This window comes from Gigantopelta aegis, chromosome 3 (assembly GCF_016097555.1).
Source record: "Gigantopelta aegis isolate Gae_Host chromosome 3, Gae_host_genome, whole genome shotgun sequence".
Taxonomy (NCBI): domain Eukaryota; kingdom Metazoa; phylum Mollusca; class Gastropoda; order Neomphalida; family Peltospiridae; genus Gigantopelta; species Gigantopelta aegis.
The window spans coordinates 37625270-37642321 of NC_054701.1; the positions used below are offsets into that span (position 1 = coordinate 37625270).

The following is a 17052-nucleotide window of genomic DNA, read 5'->3' on the forward strand; positions in this document are numbered from 1 at the left end:
AAAGGTTTTGCAAAGTTATAGTCAAATATCAAAAGATGACATAATATGTTTTCATTTTGATTTTATAAAATTTTGTGAAAATCTTGCTTTTGGCTAAATGGAAAAACGACTCTAGAACAGTGACATAATTCGTGCGACTTTTCATAGACTGCAAATATGTAATGACAAACTTAAAATGTACATGAATGACATCAAGTAATGAATAATGATGTCATCTTTGATTTCAAATAACGTTTCAAACATTTAGCATACATATTTTGTCAGACAAATTGCAATACGTAAGTGAAAGCAAAAGTAGGAACAACACTGTACTAATTATTGGAATACAAAGTACATGTATATATAGTAAAATAGATTTTAAACCATATAGATCATAGTTAAAGGGACATTTCTCAGTTTGCTTCAATTTTAAGAAGCTATCGACTAACAAAGACTTTTTAACATTGTAATTACATATCAAATATATTTTTTCTGCATAAAATATTAGTGGCTGTATATTAAGCATGTTTCTGATCGTTCTAATATTTGTACTAGGTTAAATTTAATTTAATTTCCTAAATATATTTTTTTTGTATGTACGAAATTATTTAAAGATAAAATCCAGTTTGGGCTTCTTACAAATATTAAGACGACCAGAAACACATTGAATTTGAACAGAAAATCCAGTTTCGGCTTCTTACAAATATTAAGACGACCAGAAACACATTGAATATACAGACACTGATATTCTAAACAAGGAAATATATTTAATCTGTAAGTTTAATAGTAGAAATATTTTATTAGTCGGAAACATCTTACAATGCAGCAAACTCAGGAATGTCCCTTAATAATTTTATTCTAATAATAATAATGTTTAATAACATAGATGATTTTATGGTCTTAAAGTGGATTACTTGAACAGTTTAAACAAGTAGGTTAAAAAACTAAATGTTTTTAAAAATCATTTCAATTCAATTCACTTTAAAGAGCTTAATTTCTTTTTACTATTCATCATTCCTCCCAACCCCACCCCACCCCCAGTTATTTGCTAGTAAAACAACACCCCTATCAGCTCTTTATTATTCAAAGATCCAATGGTAAAGGCTTCAAGGCTCGTATACAATTAATCCGAAATATATAATGAAGCACATAGCTTAAGGAAGCAAACACGTAATTGATTTAATCTCCAACAGTGAAATCAAGCAACTAGCAAAAAAACAAGAAGTAATTATTTCATACATCTACTAATCAGTGAATATCATCAATAATTAATTGACAAACGAAAACAACAATGATGAAGAACTGCCAAATATCCAATTATTAAACAACTAACAAAGTAACAAAGTTGGAAGTAATGGAACCTACACTGAATCTATATTTACATTTGCTCTGGTAATTTTCAAGAAGATAATTAAACACAGTTTTGGTACACACAATTATGAATTTAGGTTAATTGGTGGGGTAAGAGTACTGGTACTATGCAAGGTTCGATTAAGGTTTGGTTTGGTTTAGTGTGGTAAGGCATTCTATTGTATAGGGTAGGGTAGGGTAGGGTGGGATAGATTACTGGCCAAGGATAAGATAGCATATGGTCATGTTCAACAAGAATGTTAAAGGAATGTTGGTTTGGTCTGCCTGTAAAGTACATGTATTTGTATTTCCTGTAACAAAGACCATGAACACAATATTACTTTTCAGATGACATAGGTTTTATGCACTTACATCCAATCAAATGTCAGGATTTAGCTTGGCTTCTCAAAAATGAGAAGTGTAATTAAATCAAGCAAACTCGCTTAAGACAGATGCCCGCTGATTACAGGTTGCCACATATAAAGTCTTTAAAATGTTTATTGTTGTTTCTTTTTGTTCTAATTAAGTTGACAATAAATCAACTTTCAACATGTCGGCTTCTTCAAAAATAATATAACTGGAATGTATTAATTTAACCGTTCTCAACTTTTTTTTTTTTTTTTACCATTTAATTATTTTATTCCAACTTCATATGATGTATTTTCATAGTAAGTGTCAAAGTTCATCTACAAATGTCAAGCTTAGCCTACCCAGAGGCAATAAGATGCATACCAGAGCCTACCCAGAGGCAATAAGATGCATACCAGAGCCTACCCAGAGGCAATTAGATGCATACCAGAGCCTACCCAGAGGCAATAAGATGCATACCAGAGCCTACCCAGAGGCAATTACATGCATACCAGAGCCTACCCAGAGGCAATTAGATGCATACCAGAGCCTACCCAGAGGCAATTACATGCATACCAGAGCCTACCCAGAGGCAATTACATGCATACCAGAGCCTACCCAGAGGCAATAAGATGCATACCAGAGCCTACCCAGAGGCAATTACATGCATACCAGAGCCTACCCAGAGGCAATTAGATGCATGCCAGAGCCTACCCAGAGGCAATTAGATGCATGCCAGAGCCTACCCAGAGGCAATTAGATGCATGCCAGAGCCTACCCAGAGGCAATTACATGCATACCAGAGCCTACCCAGAGGCAATTACATGCATACCAGAGCCTACCCAGAGGCAATTAGATGCATACCAGAGCCTACCCAGAGGCAATAAGATGCATACCAGAGCCTACCCAGAGGCAATTACATGCATACCAGAGCCTACCCAGAGGCAATTACATGCATACCAGAGCCTACCCAGAGGCAATTACATGCATACCAGAGCCTACCCAGAGGCAATTACATGCATACCAGAGCCTACCCAGAGGCAATTAGATGCATACCAGAGCCTACCCAGAGGCAATTAGATGCATACCAGAGCCTACCCAGAGGCAATTACATGCATACCAGAGCCTACCCAGAGGCAATTACATGCATACCAGAGCCTACCCAGAGGCAATTACATGCATACCAGAGCCTACCCAGAGGCAATTAGATGCATACCAGAGCCTACCCAGAGGCAATTAGATGCATACCAGAGCCTACCCAGAGGCAATTACATGCATACCAGAGCCTACCCAGAGGCAATTAGATGCATACCAGAGCCTACCCAGAGGCAATTACATGCATACCAGAGCCTACCCAGAGGCAATTACATGCATACCAGAGCCTACCCAGAGGCAATTAGATGCATACCAGAGCCTACCCAGAGGCAATTAGATGCATACCAGAGCCTACCCAGAGGCAATTACATGCATACCAGAGCCTACCCAGAGGCAATTACATGCATACCAGAGCCTACCCAGAGGCAATTACATGCATACCAGAGCCTACCCAGAGGCAATTACATGCATACCAGAGCCTACCCAGAGGCAATTACATGCATACCAGAGCCTACCCAGAGGCAATTACATGCATACCAGAGCCTACCCAGAGGCAATTACATGCATACCAGAGCCTACCCAGAGGCAATTACATGCATACCAGAGCCTACCCAGAGGCAATTAGATGCATACCAGAGCCTACCCAGAGGCAATTACATGCATACCAGAGCCTACCCAGAGGCAATTAGATGCATGCCAGAGTAATACTTTCTTAACTGATACACAGGAAAGATGTCGGGACTGAATAGGTACTGTTATTCCTGAAGGTGTGACGGTCAAATGTTTGCTGAACCTTGTTGCTGTTGTTGAAAATATCTCTTTTATATAATAATAAATGTTTATTGTGGCCACTTAAAGGTATACTGTCACGGATTTAAGGACCGTATTTCTCTAAAACTGGATAATAAATAAAAATTACATTAATTGTTGGAAACCAAATCTAGCTAAGCCATCACCGTAACTGGACCATGATAGAGCAATTTTAGTTTTTGAATTATGGACCATTGCCATAATTCAATTATTTTTACAAAATGTCATTAATAAATGGAGTATGGTGGTTATGAAGATGGTTGAATAAAGTACATTTAGGTACAAATCAAATTATTTTTGTTCAGGTAATACTTTGTTAGACCATTAAATAGGTCAGTGGTCTGTGACAATATGCCTTTAAAGGGACACACCCTAGTTACGGCCATTTGTTAACCATTACGGCGTTGTTTTTCGCTATTAAACCCCATTTTTTACAAATAAAATTGCACTTTACTTACATTTTATTATTTAGAATACACATTTCCATTCACCTGAAGTGCTTTTTGGTAATCCTGATGTTTGTAAAACCACGAAATGCATTTTTTGCATTTTTTCACAAGACGTTCTGTCGAGAAAAAACCGTTAAGCGAGGTCCAATCTATTTTTAGAGGGGATATTTCCATTTCAATGTCACAGACGTTGGTATATCACGTGACCGTTATCATTTTGGTTCGGTTTGTTTTCTCGTGCACGGTTTGCGCAATCAACATCCGATTTGTTGTTGTTCATTTGTGAGATTTTTCTTCACAGTTCGTGAACATTTTCAGTAACAGTAAAAGTTCAGACAAGTAAGTATCTCAATACAAAACATTACAAACCCTTAAAACCAATAATTTTGCTAAGTCTTACGATATCTGGAGAGGGGATACAACCAGGACAGAACAGTTGGAACATGTCCAGGAGAGGTGAAATGAACGCACCCCAAGTCTGTGAAATTTGTCGTGACGTAGGCATTGATGTGCTTCGAGCGACATTTACCGGTGACATCAGAATACTAACTTTCAAAATTATTTCAAGCAATTGGGACATGGGGATTCCCATGGTATTTATCGATATAAAACCTGCTTTTTCACTCCATTTGATAAAAACGTGATCTAAGTGTGTTACAGGTTTGTAGATTAACCAAATTATAATTTATTTTCGCTGGATGGAACTAGGGTGTGCGGCTTTAATACAGGTATTTTAGCGATTTGGGATCGGATTTAGGTGGCCACTGTCTGTGTTAGACAGATGACTGCTTATTATGAGTGCACTTACATTAAAACTCGTTTTGGAGGGACAAAAGTGGCAGTTTACGGTAGGTGACCGCTGATTACAGGCAACCACTAGGACAGGTTTTACTGTGTACTCACCATGGTGTCAACTTGTTATTCGCTACAGTAACTAAAATTCACCAATAAGTGCTTAATTATTGTCTGTCTATATTACTTCATAAATCTTGAATTTTGGTCAACATTATGAAACCAAATCTATCAAAATGCTAGTAACTGGATTTTTTTAATCACCTTAATCCACTTCAACATTTAGAAACACCACTAGGCTAAATCCCTTGCATTTAGTACATAAAAGGTCATGGTTGTGAGACAAACAAGGCAACAGATGAGACACACTGCACATGTTACTTACTCCAACATGTCTTTGCTCCATCTCCATTCTTTCAGTCCAGGCAGCCTGTCATTGGACATGGCGTTCAGGAGAACCATACTGCACAGCTCAAATGTACATTTATATACGCACAGAAGATAATGTTCACTGATATAATAATTCAAACAACTGCAGCTATATTGTCAGTCACATTTTATATCAGTACATGTAGCTCATGGCCTACAATCATCAAAAACAGAATGTAGATTTAACAAACACAGAACAAAACAAAAAAAAATCTATTTTGTATTGAAAGCAAAAAGTGACAAAGACTTTGATTAGGAACCACATCAGAAAAATTCTTCACTCTGATAGAAAAGCTCTTCATGCCAAAATCCCAATTTGATTAAAATCTGACCTAAATTACAAACATTCCTCTTGAAAAAAAAGTCATATCTCCATGCAGAAAAAGACATTCTGATTACGGTAGACACCACCACGATTGTATTCCTGTCTTACAGTGTACCTATAGCGAACTGTTTATTATGAACTGAAAATACATTTAATCCTAGATTCAATTAATCATTAATGTCAAACCGAATGCGGACTTGTATTGATTTATTTGTGATAAAATACATATGCTCATGAAGACACACACAAATGCATGCAACCAATATATAGCTCTCAGAATGAAAGAAATACAAGGCTTCTATAAAAAACACAAATAATCAACAGTAAAGAGAAAATTTACATGCATAGAACACTATGGACTCCACCTCTATTCACAATGACACGCTCACAATAGTCAAAAAGCTTTATAAATCCACAGATCAAATCGGTAGCACACGGACACACAATTAAATCTGGATTAAAGAACCCCTTGAGGTGTTTCCAAAAAGTGACCTCTTCCGATAGGCGATTCCATTAACAGGTAATTTTGTTATAAAGTGATTCATCTGGGACCACGCAATCAGCGACCAATTATCACAGGTCACTGATTAAAAGGAGTCCCTGCTTAAGAGTATCTGTTTATCCTGACATTAAGATATCTTAATTACAAAATCCAGTGTACATGAAGATATACCATTTATTTTTATGTACTTAAAATTATAATCAGAAATATTCCACGGAATATTATATGCATGCTCTCCACATTATATTATCCATAACACAATAACACACACTTCATGCTGTATAGGTTGTAACATCTCAGTAATTAATCTAACAAAATGTTCTCCAACCTATCACCAAATACATGTAAATTATCCTTAGACTGGTGAACAATGAAACACAATAAAAAGAAACTCCATGCAAAATTAAATTAACTGCTATCCAAACCATCTCCAGAAGATATGTTCCTATATATGATCAATTGAACATATAAAATAGATCCAAAATGATTTCCATTAATAAGAATATAAACATGTATAATTTATATCTTCCTACGTCAGGATCTAGCTCAGTGGTAGAGCACTCGCTGAAGAGAAATAGGTCATCATATCGATCACTATTGATGAATCCAACAACTTTTTATTCTGTCCCAGCCTATGAGTATATCAAAGGCTGAGGTATGTGCTGTCCTGTCTATAAGGAAGTGTGTATAAGGGATCCTGTTCTTCAATTCAGTAGTAGAAGCCAACATGTAAGTTGTGGTAGAAGGTTTCTTTCTCACTACTTGGACCAAATTTTGGCATAACTATTTGCCTATTAGTACTGTACCAGTGTTTATTAACCATTTACCACAGCATGGCCTTCTGTGGTCCATGATATATCACTCGCCTTATTAACCAGCAATGAGTCATAGACAGCCAGAGGGTAAAACGGGTATGGAGCCATACACCAAATTTTGGGCAACAAAATTAATTACTTATCATTACTGATTTTCTTAACCCTATTCTTCACCCATTTTCTTTCTGGGGGAGGCCCCCTATACCCCCAGTTGACTGTGGTTGCATTCAATTCCACATCCAAAAATTTCGTTCTGGCAGAAACACTGATAGGACAGAACTTCCCTCAGTGGACTTAAGTTTTTCCCCTTCTTCAGGCCTGCCTCACAACTAGTACATTCAAGACCATGGTATGTACTGTCTTGTCTATGAGAAAGTGAATATAAAATATGTATCATTACTTTTGTCGGTTGGAGAAGCCTATGTGATGAAAACTAGTCTGTCTGTCTGTCTGTCTCTCTCTCAAGAGTTGAAATAACCATATGTTAAACATCAAATACATATAGTCATAGTTTACAAATATTTCTTTCCTTTTTTGGATCCATTATATACACACATCTAGCAGCACAGAATACAAAAGGTCAAAATTTCAAGAGAAGTCACATCAGTTTAAAAAGCTATCGTCCAACCACAAAACGATTGAGAAACATTATTCTAAAAGACATAACAAACACAGAAACTATTCTTCATGATGACCTTTCTCAAATCCACATGAATTCATTCCCACTAATAACTCTGATTTTCAACTGAACATACTTTAAACTCACTATTTTCTCAGCATTGAACACAAATACCACAGAACACAAAACCTCCACAAACGTTAGAATGCCATATGAATGCGACAGGCTGTTTAGAAGACAGGACGAGAATAGGCAATGAAAATATCTGTTTTGAAAATCAATAAACCGTCGTGACACTGAAATGTCAGAAGACGATTGCTAGACTTTATGTCAGATAAGTCTCTGTGATTTCAGTGATAAAGATGGAATAACTTTACGTTTGTGTGACAACATGCAACCAATAGAAATCTTAAGCAGACAGCATACGTCATACCAGTTGGTTTTCACTTCCCATAACAGCAGGACAAAACAACGTAACTTATCTTTTATAATTAGGTCTAATTGAGAATAAGAGTGGTTTGTGTTTGAAAGGTGGAAAGCAAGTTTGTTTTAATAAACACCAACAACATGCAAGTCTCAAAAGGAACAGCCATCAAGAGGCAATTGCCAAATCAAAATATGCTTTCTGGTAATCTTTTTTTACAAGCTCAGCTTTTGGTTTTCATTTTACAGCATTGTACAACTATTCAGATTAACAAATTAATTCAAACTATTTCAACATTACCTCGACCAATATTAAATTAAATATCACTAAAAAGAAGGGAAAACAAGAATTCCAAGGAATTAAATATGTTACCTACCATAACACTTATTCCATATCACTGACACTTGTATCCATAAAAATAAATAAATAAATACTAAAATAAACATTAATAATAATAATAAACTTTAATATCCTTAGGTGCAACTATAAACCATGATTCACTGATGTAGGAGCTAAATGCGAAACGTTAACATTGAGCTGAACGCAAAAGTTGATGCCATCACCCCTACTGAAAAAGTAATACCTATATATAATGTCACCTTTTCACTTCATAAAGTGAGACAGAAATTAGTAGTTTCAATTTACATAAATCAAGAGTGAAGGTTTACACAGTATCAATACAAGCGGTCTAGAGCTACTTCTCATTTTCTAGCATTTATTTTCAGACTAAAATGTTAGAAGCAGAGATTGCTTTCATTCCACAAAATGAATTTTGAGCCTTGTACACACACACACACACATGCATGCGAGCACACACACACAAACATGATACATTCACATGCATGTAAACACATATGGCACAAACCACACATACCCGGTCCTGTATACAGTGTCTGCAAAAAAAGTTAAATCTGCATTCCTCGTGCAACAATGTATGGTATATTTGATTAAAATTAAATGTTTTACTTAGATTTTCATTTTAGTACATCTGGTTTAGTGGGATTTTTTTGTTGTTGACAGTTCTGACATGACCAAATGGAGCATGCCAGACATTTCATAATACTGCAATTTATACATCCTGTGGAATCATTAGGATACTCATTTCTAGATAAGATTTCAAAACGCTGGGTTGGAGAATGCACCTGTGAATCAATATTACATGACCAGCTGGGGCTGAGATGTCAACACGTTAATAATTAAAGCAGGAAATTAAAAGTTTTACCCAGCAAATATTTCCTATAACGTTGTAAGAGGACCCAGTACATTTACGTTTTGGTGCATTCTGTGTCAAGCAGCGATGATGTGTAACAAATAGTCTTACAAATCACAAAATACTTTGACTACTTCAAACAATACATGTAAATGCCTATTGTATTGACACTGAAATAAGAATATCAATACAAGTAGTACTTGGTAACCCATGTAAATTATGTGTTCTGGTAACTTGTAGGTTACAAAATATGTATAAAGTTGTCAACTCACCGCTTAACGGGAGCTATCACTCTCGCTCTCCATTACTCAAGGAGAGTAATTTTTTAGCCCATCTCAGCATGTAAATTTTGTATAGTACATATATCATTATCATTATGGTAGTATCTTCAACGGCTCCATATAATGTACATTAGTGGAACAATTAATCACTCCCCTCTATTTGTTTCACATCACAGTCTGAACAACCGTTCTTGACTTATGTTGATGCCTGCTTTGTTGCAAATTCCCATGCTGATTTCTCCTTCAACTGAGAACACAGCTACTAACAATACTGTCACACAAATGGTACATGTACGCGTTGGGTAAAGATATAACGGTCACGACAATGTCATGTCTAATCTGCAGATATTCGCCAATAAGACTATTATGTCAGCTGGTTTATGTAATTTTGTTGGTGCATATTTTTAGACAACTGCCAGTCTTTGTCACAAAAACCTTTCCGAAAGATGAGCAAGCACTCATGCTCACAGTTTTAGAAGACAATTCCTGTTATTGCCGGCGGCAATGATGTGGAGATTGCCACAGAATTTTTTCATTTTCTGCAGCATTTCTTTTGCCATGGACTATACTGGATTTTTATTTCAAGATTTATTTTTTTCGTTCTCGTAAAAAAAAAATACTTTGTAACTGAAAACAGATTAAAAGTAAATATTAAAACAGTAACTGCACCGTTATTACTAAATTATCTGAATCTCAGCTCTATCGGGTATGATCGGAAATATATGTAAAATACCAATCCAAAGTTCAACCAGCAAATGCCATTATTAAAGAAAATTATTTAAATTCTATATCGATTTAAATATATTCTGACACTTTGATGTAATATATTAAATGATAAGGATTGAACTGGCATGTCAGTGTGGAATGACTACGCTGTATATATGATAAATTGTCATCCCTTTACAACCCCATTGTTCTTGATCGTGAACGTGTTATTTGCGTGTTAACTGTTATGTCACTTTCAGTCAACGAATACCCCCACTGGTATAAATTAATCTTACAGCATATTGGCAAACACAAATAAACTCATCATTCAAATTTACTTACAATCCAGAGTTGCAAACATGTTAATGGTAAAATTGCCATGGAAAATATCGCCGTGGACACTATTTTTCCGCGGCAATTTTTTTATTGTGGTAATTTTCTTAATTGCAGAGGTTGGGAGAGCAGCAAACTGATTGCCTTGCAACAAATGTTTTTTTAAATATCATGTGGTTTGCTAGCCTAGCACTACTTCAGGAGAGTGATCTTCAGCTCACCTCAATTTTGTTCATGGCAAAGACGACTGCCGACTCAACCTAGCAATCAGCATTTATTGTGTGTACATCTTTCCATCACTATCTATCAGTTATCATGAGTTACAAGACAAAACACTATGCTAAAATAATAATAATAATAATAACCTGGTGATAATATCTGCGGAGTAGTAGATTAAAAAAAAAAATCTTGTTCGTTTGGCTAATAGAAAATGTTTAACTTCTGCAGGCCTTTTACTATACTAATGAATAATCTACAGTGAAGTAAAACTGTAATAATATATAAATTCAGTTATTAGAATCAGTCAGATACACCATTTCTTTGTTAATAATGTGGTAAGCACATTTATGATGCATCCATTTTCAGTGAAAGGTTTACTTCAGTGGAGTTGCAAAAAGTCTCTGCAACATGAGTGAGTGGTTTTGTTGGGGGGTTTTGGTGGAGGTGAATGTGGGTAAAAACCTTTATAGGCCGAGTCCCACAATACTTGAGTAAGGCTTTTAAAGGTTTTTTTGTTGTTTTAATGACACCACTAGAACACACTTATTTATTTATCATAGACTATTGGATGTGAAACATTTGGTAAATTTGACATAGTATTAGAGACAATACCACCAAAAACATTTCATTAGTAGCAATGGATCTTTATATATATATATATACACGCACTATCCAACAGACAGGCTAACGCATACCACAGCCTTGGATATACCAGTCATGGTGCACTGGCTGGAATGAGGTGTATATGCACATTTAATTACATTTAATCCACCCTAATGCGTAATTTGAACAATTGTATTTGTATATTAATTTAATGAAAAAGTAAAAATGTGAAGGCTATTATAAAATATATGAACCTCACAGAGTCCTGTATTGTGGTTTATATAACATGCAATAATATAGTCTTTGTTCAGCAAAATGAAGAAAATACAAAATAAATCGAAGGCACATATTTTATTAACAATATAAGCATGCCATGTAAGGAATTATGACCAATGACAGCTTATTACTCCAGAAAAATAAATAAATTCAACATTAAAAACAAACATGTACCGGTAAATAATAATAATAGCATATGTTTACATGTATTTGTTGATGTTACTGTTAAAGTTTAGTCCATTACCGGTCCAACTAAACAGGGACTATAGTTTTTATCTACATCTGCCAGTTTGTCCAGCTGTCCTGCATATGATTTCCCGGACATTTTTGCAATGCTTTAAGATATTTAGCTGAAATTTGGGGTTTTATCATGTACGAGGCAAGATTTAGATGTCGGATGAGTGCTCGCTTGAGGTGCTTGCGTCGCAGGATCGAACCACCTAGGTGGATCCATTCAAATGACTGAATTGTTTCTCATTCCAACCAGTGCACCACAACTGGTCAAAGGCTGTGGTATGTACTTTCCTGTCTGTGGGAAAGTGCATATAAAAGATCCCTTGCTGCATTAGGAAAAAAGTAGTGGGTTTCCTTGGATGACTACGAGTAAGATTTACCAAATGTTTGACATCAAATAGCCACTGATTAATTAATCAATGTGCTCCAGTGGTGTCGTTAAATAAAACAAAGTTATCATGTACAGTTACAGGTCAAATTCAAGAATCATGGCAATTTACCCATTTATGAGAAAGTTATACCTCAAACTATCATTTTCTAGACTTTTTTTTTGCAATGCATCAAGATATTGAGTTTAAATTTTGCAAACAATCTTTAATTATCATATACTGAATCACATCACGACCGACTGATGAGGATTTGCCCATTTTGACCGAGTAATGGCCCTTGAAAAATGAGATACACACTTTATTACAACCATCACAATTTTATGGACTTTATAGCTTTATCATATCAACTTTAATGTAGTTTTAGCATGCATGTAATTATGGCCCTTGAACTGGGAAATATTACAACCATCACATTACATATTTCATGACATTTCTTTGCAAGGCTTCAAGATATTGGTATTGTTCAGCCATGTAGAAGACACACTGCTTCAGCAATACTCTCAGAATTTATTTTCTTTATCATCAAAAAAAGCCAGCATAGAAGAACTCCAACAAATAACCAGTAACCTTTAAAATGGCAACTAACATTATCAGCTATTTCAAATTAGATTGTGTTATTTCACATCTGAGCTTACTTTATTTCTGTAATTTCACAATACCGTATATCACTGTGTATAAACCGACCCTGTGGATAAGCCGACCCCTTAGTTTGCCTCTCAATATCTGGTACAAAAAGGTTGGTATGATGTATTAGCAGACTCAACTTTTATGTGTATGTAGTTGTCCAAGTTGAAACAGGAAAAATATTGATACATCCGATCAAGATAATGTCGGTCTCATGCAACAGTCAATCGTGGGAATAAAATATAAATTTTACTGTGTATCAAACAATCAAATGGACACTGGTATGGGACTTAATACAGGCTGTTAAAAATACTGGTTAAATAATGCAATGGTAAGGTTTTGAAACGTAGTTTATCAGACATTTTTTCGTTAGTATTGTATTTCTGTACATACCGATATTTTGTTGTTTTTCTCAGACATTTTTTGGTTAACTCCGTGTATTGGCCAACCCCTTTACTCATGATGGTATTTAGAGACTTGAAAAGTTTGCTAATATACAGCAATATACAGTACATATAATTAAAATGCTTTTCAGTTATGCAACTAGTACATGTTTTTCTATTCATTCCAGTTCAGGACTTGTGCTTCTAGACAAGATTGGATTTACCAATTTAAGAATTATACATTTTATAAACATTTTATCTCCGGGTGTCTTTTTTTTCAGGGTGGAGTCAGTTGCAGAAGCAATTTTATGATTTTCTATGACTTTCCATGACTTTTTATTGAAAATCATATTTACCAGGTTTTCCAGACCTGGATTTTTAAATCTCAAATTCCATGACTTTCCAAGTTTTCCATGATGTGTGAGAACCCTTAATTCATCTCATTATCATCCATGTTTGTAATATCATAGGGTTTTACTTCTAAAATTTGACTTGACACACATGACATTAACTTTGGGAATTTTAAAAGCACTCAAAATTCAAATGTTGTTATCATCACAGTCATGATGCAATAATACATGGTACGAAGTCCAATATTCGTTCATGGGCAAGTTTTGTGCGGGCACTAAAAATAGCAATATCTAGCACAATAACATATTCCGGTTGATTTCCAATTGCCAAAATAAAGCTAAAAACCATTTCATCTTTGTTGCAATAAACGCAGTTAAAAATATGTTTCCAATATTTCGCAGACTTCACGGCTTCTCGAACGTTCCTCCGCAGGAAGCAAAACTGCAAAGTCATCTTACACCACAGGACCCAAATGATTAGCTAACAGAGTGTCATCATCTTTGCCATCTTTCCATAACTGACAACCCGATCACCTCCAACTTGAACTCTGAAATCGTGAGTGCCTTTCCAGGGATTTTCAGACTTTCCTTTGCGGCCGTTTGTTTGAAATATCGTGAAAAACAGGACCCTTTTGGGAGGAAGGCTTCCTCTTCATACTTTTCAGATCAAAATACTCTAGAGAATCGTTCATATTGCCTTTTAACTAAAGGAAAATTTCAATGCAATGCCTAGTATTCAATAAACAAAATGTGTGTGAGTGACAGCCGCCGATTAACCCATCCACTTGTGATTGGAACCATTTCATTGGTCATGTGCAGGCAGCACCGGTTAGCTGGAGAGATACATGTTTTTGATTGGATAACAGTAGTCTAGTCTGGAGTGTTGTTACGTAATAATTTTGGACAGTGCAAGTGGAGTCCTGCTAGGTGTGAAGAATTTTGGCGCAATAATGATTTTTTATGACGTACATATAAAAAAAATGTGTGTGAGTGACCGCCACCGATTAACCCATCCACTTGTGATTGGAACCATTTCATTGGTCATGTGCAGGCAGCACCGGGTAGCTGGAGAGATACATGTTTTTGATTGGATAACATTAAGTCTAGTCTGGAGTGTTGTTACGTAATCATTTTGGACAGTGCAAGCAGAGTCCTGCTAGGTGTGAAGAATTTTGGCGCAATAATGATTTTTTATGACGTACATTTAATGTCTGTTCTATCAATATGTAGTTATATACAAATTTTATTTATTTATTTATTTTTTAATTAATTATTTTATTTTATTTCTTTTCACCCACAAAAAAACCAAGCGCCACTTTTTTTTAAGAATCCCCACCAAAAAAATCCCTCTTTTTACAGAAGGATAAGTGGCAGATAGATTTTAGGATAGATTTTATAACCGCTCCGAAACATGGTGTCAAAAGTTTTGAATACCCGCTATATATAGGGTATGTAACAATATTTGGATGTATAAAGTTATTAAAGAACCACACTTTATATGTCCCTTTGGACTACCTCCCTCCACCCCCACCCCCTATATCGTTCCTATTAAAGGTTACTAGTCACTTCATACCATGGTCATTTCGTACCATAGACATTCTGTACCTAATTTGGTTGTTTCGTACCCTGGTCATTTTGTACTTTGGTAATTTCGTACTCTGGTCATTTCGTACCATTGTAAAATGTCATTTTGTACCTTGGTCATTTCGTATCATAACCGAAAGTCATATTGTACCATGGCATAACAATTTATAGCAATCACCCTGGTAGTGTCTTTTACAAAATAACATTAAATTACATCTATAAGATGCAAAAACCACCTGCAACTGACTTTTGTTTTGACTTTATAAATCATTAACCATTTAATCTTGTCCCTAAAAAAAATCAAGTCACTTCGTACCATACACTGAAACAAATTTGTGGTTAATTTAAGGGATATTTTATCAGCAAAAAAATAAACATTATTGCCACATGAGTCGTAACCCAATAATTTTTGGTTATGGTCTTGCAAGTTGTAACGAGGTCTGACTGCATACATCAGGCACAGCAGAAGCAGGTAGACATTGATTGAGGGCTGATTGAGATAGAAGGCACAAAATAATGTTTCTAGGGGGTTAAAAACTAGATGTCCTGAAATGAATCAGGAGCCCCCCAGCTCCCCTGCTCCGCTGTGCCTGTACATGTATAACTTGCTTTTTCATTATGCCAAATTGTAACTTGTCAAAAAAGATACATGTCAAAAGTTTGAAAAGAAGATCTAATAAATAATATTTTGTTGGTCCATTATGTTGTTTTGTTGTTTGTGAAAGTTAAGACTAATTATCTGAAGCCATTTCACAAAACATCGAAGCTGGCAGTTAGTAGTAAATACCAAGTACGGCTCTTGTCAGGTAAAATGTAAATAACAGTTGACAGGTATTATGGGTATCAATAACGATATGCTGCACAGTAACGTGTTCTGAATTTCAAACTGTCCAAATAAAGGTTTAAAAAAAAAAAAACCACTGCTGTTATGCTATGGTCGATTCGTTTTATGGTATGAAATGACTATTGTCCGAACCAAATTGTTAACAACTACAAAAAATTACTTTCCTACCTTTAATTGCAGTTAGATTTCCTCCAAAGTTTGTCCAGACACAAATTGCAAAAAAACACTACAAATATACAGATTCCACACACGAGACTGCAACGATGTCGCCGATATCGTCTTTGCTGAGATTGCATAGGAAAAAATACATGCAGTTTTCTGCCGTCTGCCATGTTGCTTGTTTATGGAATACTCTTCAAGAGGGGTGAAAGCCTCCAAAGTATGTGACACAATTAATATGAAATCAATGATCCTCTAGTGGTATCATTAAAAATAATCATAATAATAATTAAAAAAATAATAAATGATGTCATCACGTTTTCTTTTATATCATAACATGTTATGACATTGTTAGATTAAGTCCTATCCTTTCACCCCTCTTGAAGAATATTCCATAAAAAGTTAAAATGGCATCTGGCACAAAATTACATGCTTTTTGCCCTATGCGCTCTCAGCGAAGTCAATATAGGTGACATAGTTATCATCTGGTATGTGGAATCTGTGTCATTATAATGGTTTTTTCAAGATTTCTGTCTGGACAAACTTTGGAGGAAATCTAACGGCAATTAAAAGTAGGAGAGTAATTTTTCGTAGTTGTTAACAATTTGGTTCGGACAATAGGGTACGAAATGACGTTTCACAATGGTATGAAATGTGTACAGTACGAAATGACGTTTGCAATGGTACGAAATGACCAAGGTATAAATGACTAGAGTACGAAATGACCATGCAGCATAGTACAAAATGGATGGTACGATATTACTATTGTCCGAACCAAATTGTTAACAACTACAAAAAATTACTCTCCTACCTTTAATTGCCGTTAGATTTCCTCCAAAGTTTGTCCAGACACCAATCGCAAAAAACCCACTACAAATATACAGATTCCACACATGAGACTGCAACGATGTCGCCGATATT

At 35.5% G+C, this 17052-nt stretch overlaps 1 protein-coding gene across 4 annotated transcripts in view; it reads right to left on the minus strand.

The window, feature by feature from the left end:
* The window catches only part of LOC121367990, a 34886-nt gene that overhangs the window by 16909 nt on the left and 925 nt on the right, over positions 1 to 17052 (minus strand). For 3 of the 4 annotated variants that reach the window (XM_041492472.1, XM_041492471.1, XM_041492470.1), the window contains exon 2: positions 5209 to 5406. The exons of the other annotated variant lie outside the window; for it this stretch is intronic. In XM_041492472.1, the coding sequence (XP_041348406.1) occupies positions 5209 to 5285 (77 nt within the window). In that variant the 5' untranslated portion in view covers positions 5286 to 5406. The remainder of the gene's footprint in view (positions 1 to 5208; positions 5407 to 17052) is intronic. 4 annotated transcript variants of the gene reach the window in all.